This window comes from Plutella xylostella, chromosome 22 (genome assembly GCF_932276165.1).
Source record: "Plutella xylostella chromosome 22, ilPluXylo3.1, whole genome shotgun sequence".
Taxonomy (NCBI): Eukaryota; Metazoa; Arthropoda; class Insecta; order Lepidoptera; family Plutellidae; genus Plutella; species Plutella xylostella.
This window is the reverse complement of record NC_064002.1, coordinates 12,014,777-12,023,604: the sequence shown is the minus strand read 5'-3', so window position 1 is coordinate 12,023,604 and position 8,828 is coordinate 12,014,777. Positions and strand designations below refer to the sequence as shown.

General features: G+C 38.3%; 1 protein-coding gene across 1 annotated transcript in view; it reads right to left on the bottom strand.

Annotated features, from left to right (window-relative positions):
• The window catches only part of LOC119694923 (neuropeptide FF receptor 2), a 58,857-nt gene extending 58,091 nt beyond the window's left edge, over positions 1 to 766 (bottom strand). Inside the window, exon 1 of the mRNA XM_038122516.2 lies at positions 50 to 766. Within this exon, the coding sequence (XP_037978444.2) occupies positions 50 to 255 (206 nt within the window). The 5' untranslated portion in view covers positions 256 to 766. The remainder of the gene's footprint in view (positions 1 to 49) is intronic.
• Positions 767 to 8,828: the final 8,062 nt, after the last annotated feature.

The following is an 8,828-nucleotide window of genomic DNA, read 5'->3' as shown; positions in this document are numbered from 1 at the left end:
TTACAATAAGTAGGTAAATTACTAAAATTTTATATGACGTAGTACTTACTTTTTTGTGTATTTGCATTTCACTGCAACGACGATGAGTAGAATATTCGCCAACAATGATATCAGAATGGTCGGCACATACAGCGCAATAAGGACCGGTTCCGGCTGAAACAGTATGTCGAACTCCGGCACTAGCGGGAACGATCCATTCACTGACTCTTCAAACGAAACTATCCCTAAAGGCGTCACTGTCACATTTTCCATCATGACACAAATCACTCACATATTTTTGTGACACTTAACTTAGAAATCATATTATGTATTTTCTATTGTCTCTAGTTTTTACAGCTTACCCCCAAATTGATAGAACATGTAAAGGTTTCTTAAATTTATTAACATTAAACACTCAACAGTTTTGACTCTTTCTGTCAAGTCAAAAATCCTTATTTCTAATCTCATGTTCACGGTTTGCAAGCGAGTAAACTGACAGTTAGTTTTATAATTAGAAACGGGGGTAAGTATTGCTATAAACCACTTTTAAAAGTTTGAACATCACTTTGATCACTCACTGAATTAAACAATTTGTCAAAAGAAAATGTATAAATGACGGAACACAGAAAGTTGTACCGGCAATCGCGGACCGAACAGGATAACAAGGGGCGTGCTTTCATCTGAAAGCTTCAGGGCGCACTGAAGGATACAGACAGGATGAAAACTGAAAGCGACAGCCTCACAGCGATACAAAACACCCTGTAAATATTACGACGTTATCCAGAATAGCTAGATAATTCTTTTGTGCAGCAGAGCTGAGCGGAATAAAGTAGTATTTTCTTATATAAATTATTATTATTGAGTTAATATTATATTATAATAGTTGAGAACTGCTGAGATGCTTAAATTATTTATGCTTTCGTTTATTTTTGAATTATTTATGGAAGTAAAAGGACGGTTAAATTCGTGAGTAATTTTTTTTAATATTATGTAATTATTTTACGGAGTCAGCTATGCTGAATTTTAACTGTCGTTCGCGAATAACTAAAACCATTTCCTCCTATCAGTATTATTGCACATGCACATTCTATCATCTTGACGAATATCAGACTTGACGATTAGAGAATATGGTAAAAAGGTAGTTTGACGCAAAGATAACTTGACTTAAATAATACAGTTGTTTGAATGGAGGATTGAATAGTCATGTTCAATTAGATCAAATAATTTTTTAACCGACTTCGAAAAAAGATGTCATATCGTGTGTATGTATGTTGTATATAAAAACTATCGCACCACCGCTGCCGCTGGGGCGCAGCCAGCCGCCACGTTATATTTTAAGTTGAACACAATGTTGCTTCAAACTTTTGTGAAGCTTTTTTAAACTTACTGAAAGCACTACATTGTTCTTCATGAGTTTCAAAGTGATGTTGCTAATAGGATTAATTCTATTAATAGATAATTTATCCTTAATAAGATATTTTCAATTCGAGACTAATAATTCTTTGTTTTCCGTAAAAATCCAACCAATTATCCAAGACTAACAAACATAAATATATTTTTATCTGCGGGGGTGTATTGCCGACCTGGGCCTCAAATCTGCTCAATTTTATGCATAATATATATTATAGATTAATTTTCTCTTGTATACATCCAATTGACATCTTTAAAATTTTGCAGACTTGTGGCTTTGGCTTTCTAGAATGGAACCATAGGGAATGTCCCCGTCAAGAAGTTAAGTTAAAGACTCTTCTACCTTCCTAAGCTTGGACCAATTCTGACCACGCTGGTTCACTGATGACTGAGAGTTGGTGGGCTGGGTTTACACATCCAGATGCTTTATAGTATGTTCTTATCATCATCGGACAATAATCATCAATAATAATCATCTGGACGTAGGTAGGTACCTAATTGGTACTTAAATTCCTTATTTGTAAAGAAAGAACATTGGTAAATTCCAGAATTTGAACCCACGTCTATAGAAGAACAATATCTTATCCGTTTTTAAATGCTGATTAAATCTATCGAATAACAACAAATATTTTGTTATAAGTATATTATATAAAATCAGAAGGCAAATTTATGTACGGAACCATCAAATCAACTCTGAAAAATAAATGAACCCATACATAATTACTGCGCAAACAATTTGATAAATTATTCATCTGAGGGAATTTTCATTATGGGTTAATAAAATTAATGATCTAGATAACTTGACATCGAAGCATGACTTAGCTTTTGGTGCCGAAATTAGAGGAAATATAATCATTATTTATTCTTACTATCTGTAATAAAACATTAATCCCTTTGCACAAACATTTAAATCTTGATTTAGGGCCACTTGCACCAACATATTAAAACTATATTTAGTGATAAATCTCGATTTAATGTCAAATTTTATATGGACTGACGTTTCTAAAATCGAGATTTGACACTAAACCTAGATTTTTTATGTTTGTGCAAGTGACCCTAAAGGTTTATAGATTTAAATAAGTACCTACTTAAATTAAGATAAATACTTACTTATCTCTTATTTTCACACGATACCCTTTTTCATTCTTTCTATTTCCTTTCAATTTGGTTGTCTGGAAGAGATTACTTTGAGTAATAAGGCTGCCGATTGTGCTATTTATTTTCTTTTCGTGTTTGTAATACTGTTTCTGTTTGTGTGCAATAAAGAGTATTTTATCTTTATCTTTTATCTTTATAAGTTAATCAGCGTAGTCATGGACCAGTAATCTTCCAATGCCGGACATAGACCTCTCCCAAGGAGCGCCTCAACACTCTGCCCGTGGCCTTCTAATTGTTTATTTTAACTTATTTATTATTATAATAATCAGAGAAATTTTATTATTAGCTACAAGCACAAATTAATTTATAAACATATTATTCACATAATTTTCATTTATTACTTTAGAGTCTGACTTCTCAAATTCTTCTATTCTTGTTTGAATGATTAATAATCGAATCAAAAAACAGTCTCCTTTCAATTTATTAACAAGGTTTAAGTGATTTTATATTCGTTTCAAAGGAAAATTACCCATTTTATTTATTATAAAATCATGTAAGTACATAATATTATTAAAGGTACTCACATAAAGGTACGACCAATGATAAATTCTACCTACTTACAAAATGCCACCATTTTAATACTTAAAATTGTGGCACATATGGAACATTTTAAAACACTCTATACATAATTATATGTGTAGAACCTACAAGAAGTCATGAGCTCCGAGGGGGTTTCACGATTTCAAAACTAAGTACCTAATTAGTGTGAAATTCGACACACTTGGATCCGGAAATCATTGTCAATACAAGTTCGCAATAGGGGCCCAGTTGTCACATCATAGTTGTGTTTATTATTGAACTTCAGTTAAGTTATGGTTGTATGGTGTGTCACGTTATTTAAGTCTCACGGGAGCATGTTTACAATTTGTTTCGTGGCAGCTTAATTTGCCTTGGAAAAAATAAATAGACTACAACCGAAAAACAATTCCATGTTTTTTTTAGGAAGAAGAAAGGAAAAGTCACAAAGGCGAAAACAGGATAATTAGATGATCAAACGAACTTGCAAAGTGAAGTTCGATCTGAATTATCCTGTTTTCGCCTTCGAGATTTAATTTTTATTTACCATGTAGTACCCTTAGTACGTCTAGCCAATTCGCACACAGTGTTCAGCGTGGGTAGCAAGATAAAAAACGAAGTCGGCCCGCTGTGCAGCCCCACGCTGCCTCCCGCCCGGCTCGCCAGCCGGCTAGCTCATGATTTAGAGATATGTAACAATATTACCTAACAACATTGATTCATCATAGGGTTGAAGATGGGTTGGGAGGGTTCTTAAATCTCTGCGGCGAAAACAGGATAATTCAGATCGAACTTCACTTTGCAAGTTCGTTTGATCATCTAATTATCCTGTTTTCGCCTTCGTGATTTAATTTTTATTTACCATGTAGATGTTTAGAGGAAAATTTCATAAGTGTATATCAATGTTGTTAGTAGGTATTCAATAAATAAATAACAACTGTTAAGTGTAATACTTAAAGTTTTATTTAACCATTTTGATCAGAAAATAACTCTATTTTCAGGTAATTTATTATTCACAACAATTAACTTGATCGTTCATGGGTATATATATACATCTGTAATTATTACATAATTTTAATCAGAATAGGTATTGTAATAACAATTTTAATCATTTGACAAAAGGTTCATAGGCTCATTAACGACAGGTCTGTTGTAGAAGTTAGCAAAGACCGTGGAGTGTCCCGTCCAGCCGGCGCAGCGGCGGATGGTGTCCACACTGAGGCCGGCGCGCAGGGCGGCCGACGTGGCCGCGTGGCGCGTGCTGTGTGCACTGAACACGCTCGTGTCCACACCGCTCGCCTCTAAAGTCAGCTTTATCCATCGACCTATGGTCTGCGATGAAGCAGCTTTATGAGGTTTTTTAAAAGTTAATAACAATCTAGTCTCAGTTGAACTTCTAATTGTTGCAGTAACTGATAAGTATGCTTTGACGGTGGCGGCAGGGCAAATGCTCGGTTTATCCAAAAAGAAGGGAAGGTCCAGTACCGGTTGCGCACGACCTACACCTGATGTTTTTATAAGATCGGTTATTGTTATGATAATTCTATTGTCGTACATTTTTATATTGGGCAATTTAATCAGAAAAAGCGTCTGAGTTCTTTGCCCTGTCGCCAGAGCTAACAAGGTTGTACATTTATGTGTAAGCTTTTCTAAACTTAGTGTTTCATTAGGATATAGATTAGAAATGTATTCTAAAACTATGTTGGGATTCCAAGTTACATTATAACGGGGGAAGACAGGTTTTAATTTAAATGCCCCTTTGAAAAATCTTTTCACCCTCGTATCATTGCCTACAGAATTTGTTGAAATTAGAGAAATTGCTGAGCGGTGATTATTTAGTGTACCGTAAGATGCACCTGATTTAAGACATTGAGTAAGAAAATCAAGTAATGGACTAATTTGTACATCATAGAAATCGACTTCATTATTTATACAGTAATCCCACCATCTTTTAAAACTAGACGAGTACTGAGCTCTAGTATTTATGGATATTGATGCAATCATAACTTCTATAGCTGAGTCTGGCACGCCCCGATTCAGGAAGGCTTGCCGCATACAATGCTCGCTACCAGGGAAAGATGGTGATGCAACGGGTGTGTTGTCCTGAAAACCGACGAGAGGAGTTGTTTATTAGGGGGAAACGTAATAGTCTCACCTATGCATAGTGATCTGAATAAGGGATACCAAGCTTGTGAGGGCCAGAATGGAACTACCAATATACCCGTTGCACCATCATTAACAATTTTGTTGAGTATTTTTAAAATCATCGCGAATGGTGGGAAAGCGTAGAAGAAGAAAGGATGCCAATCCAGTGTAAATGCATCAATATTATATGCGTAAGGATCTCTCCGCCACGACACGTATCTCTCACATTTTGCATTTATGCGAGATGCGAAGAGATCGATATCAGGTTGACCAAACCGTGTAACTATCTTCAAAAAACTTTGACTGCAGAGTTCCCACTCCGTGTCGATATTAATACGCCTCGATTCACAATCGGCTTCAACGTTGTGTGATGATCGAACGTAAGAAGCAAAGATGAAAATGTTTCTGGTCTCGCACCACTGCCATATCTTTTTAGAAACATTCGTTAAATGAGGGTATTGCACGCCGCCCATTCTGTTTACATAGGAGATGGCGGTTGTGTTATCGACGCGAAGTAGGATCTCACAGTCGTTTTTGTCGTTAGCAAATGACCTTAACCCAAAATATACTGCTAGTAGTTCCAAATAGTTTATATGGTTAGTTTGTTCTTCGGCTGACCAAAGACCATTAGCTCTTTCGCCGTTACACGCGGCACCCCAGCCTGTTGTGGAGGCATCTGAAAATATCTCCATGACATATTTTCCGCGTCGAATAGGATTGTATGAAAGTAATATATTATTTTTCCACCATTGCAAATCACCATAAAAACTATTTGGAATCGACATCATTGCATCATAATCATCGCCGTTCTCAATCAAGGCTAGGTATTTCGCTCTCTCGAATGTTTTTGTGTATACCCAACCATATGATATGGCTGGGCATGCTGCTGTTAGATTACCTAAAAAACGTGCAAAGTCACGAATTTGTATAACTTTATGGGTAGATATATTCTCGATACGCTTTAAAATATTTCGTTTCTTCTGTTCAGGTAACTCTAAAGTCATTTTATCAGAATTTATAATGAAACCTAAAAATTTACAGGATTTGCTCGGAATTAAATTCGATTTTTTATAATTAATTACGAAACCAAGTTTAGTTACTTAAACATTCAATACTTCGATTCACATTGGTTAGGCATTCTTCATAAGAATTAGCAATACACAGATAATCATCTAGGTACCTAACTGATAGAAGACCTGTAGATCTGAGAAGGGAGGTAGCAGGTTGAAGTATTTTTGTGAAAATATACGGTGCGGGTGAGAGACCAAAGGGAAGGCAAGTAAACTCATAAAGAGTTTTGTTAAAGTGAAATCGTAAATACTTCCTGTGACCTTCATATATCGAGAGTAAAAAATAGGCCTCTTTTAAATCTAGATTAACCATGAATGAGTTTTTGTTAATCAACCTAGTCGCTGTTCTGATATCTTCCATTTTAAAATGGTCGCTTTTAACAAATTTGTTTAACTTTTTTAAATTCAGAATAAACCTATAACCGCCATCTTTTTTGGGTACTAGGAAGATATCAGACACGTACTGATTTTTTACAAAGGAACATTCTTTAATGGCACCTATGTTTAGCAAATGGGCTATTTCTAATTTAACATGAGTTTGTTCTGTCTCTGAAAATGTACGCTTTGGGTACATATCAGGATATTGAACAGGTATTTCAGTAAAAGGTATTTTGTATCCATATAATATGGTACTTAAAATAAAATTATCGTCTGTGATAGAGGACCAAGCTTCAGAAAAAAATTGTAGCCGGCCTGCATGTTGTACCTGTGGCTGTGATTGAGTTGTAGCGGCTAGATGCGCCTCCCCGCCGCTCGGCTCGCCGCCGTCGCCGGGGGCCGCGGGGCGCTGGGGGCGGCAGGGGGCGGGCGGCGCGTCGCGGGCTGCGCGTACGCCTGGTGCCGCGCTGGCGGTGCCGGCTGCGGGTAGGGCGCAGCTCGTCGACGGTAGGGCCTCTGTTGTTGACCTCCGCCCCGACTCACGTAGGTTTTCTGCTGATGGCCGCCGCGAGACGAAGGTCCTCTGGTGTTTAAATTATTTGCTGGGTTTGCTTGTATCAGTTGGCCAGTTTTTCTAATTCCTTGTGAATTTTTTACTAAGTCGCCCAGCTTATCGCCAAACAGAAATTCATCGCGTTTGCGGTCTTTGAATGGATTGATAAGTTCTTTATCCACTAATGGTATGATTAATGACCTTCGTGTATCGGTTTCAAGGAAGTGTGAATCCGACAACAGTTTACTAGTGTCGGATAGAATGCTCAAAATGTCTATGATTTTAGGTTCTTTGCACATTAACAGTGACATGGCCTTTGTTATACCACTTAATGTTGACCCCAATTGATTTTGTTTGTCTTGCAGCCGTTTATCCCTGTTACGACTGGATTCACTGAGAACCATGTTGCTAATTTCCGCATTTAGAGTTGGAGCTTTAGCTAAGGTCAAATTTTTTGGAAAAGGATATTTCTTAATAATAGCTTCTTTTTCCTCTTTTTTAAGTCCATTGAGTAAGAGAGGGTTGAGACGCATAGCAATATGCTCGATTATAGGTTCTCCCCAATCCGTAGTTTCTTCTTCATAAGAGCCAAGGGCCTTAAGAAGGTCAGGATTTATGTCTTCGCTGGTAGGGGCAACATCGGTCGAAGTGTCGTCTGGCTCCGCAGCCGTGGCGGGTGCGGTGGACGTAGTGGGCGCGGTGGGTGTGGTGGGCGTGGTGGGCGTGGTGGGTGCGGTGGGCGCGGTGGGCGCGGTGGGCGTGGCGGGCGCGGCGGCGACGGGCGGGCGCACCGCCTCGCTGGTCAATGCAGGGTCATCATGTCCATCGAGTAGCGCCACCGTCTCAAGCGGTGTGAAAGCGCGCGTGGGTGTGGCTTGTTCAGGCGACGGATACCACCCGTCCTCGGGTTCCTGAACTTCTGAAGCAATAAGCAAAAAAAGCCGTTAAGAAAATCGGTGGATAAATAGCTTTGGTTAATATTTCGTATTAACTCGAGCAAAAAAGGCTGGTCAACAACACGTGTTAACTCTAAAGAAAATAGCTATTGGTCAATGTCGCGCATTGACTCGAAGCGTTAAGAAAGCCGGGACACTTTTGGGCACTTATGTTAAAATAAAAAGTACTAACCTTCAATTCGATCTTCCTCGTCATCACTGTATATAACTAATCGCTTTTTATTTAGCCTGGATTCGTATTTTTTCATCTTCCTTCGCCAACGTTCCTCTTTTGATTCTCCATGAGAACGTTTTGGCATTTTGTAGATCGGAATTTATAACGGATACAGAGAAAAAAAAATAGACTTGAAATTTATTTAGACTGCGTGCGATCTCGGCGCTTGCGCACAAAGGAATGAGCTAGCCGGCTGACGAGCCGGGCGGGAGGCAGCGTGGGGCTGCACAGCGGGCCGACTTCGTTTTTTATCTTGCTACCCACGCTGAACACTGTGTGCGAATTGGCTAGACGTACTAAGGGTACTACATGGTAAATAAAAATTAAATCTCGAAGGCGAAAACAGGATAATTGCATGTCAGCTGTCTTTCGTCCTATTTCTATAGTGACCCTTCTGCCGATACTTCGGGTTATAACTCGGGGACTCCTAATGTAATCCCCACGTTATG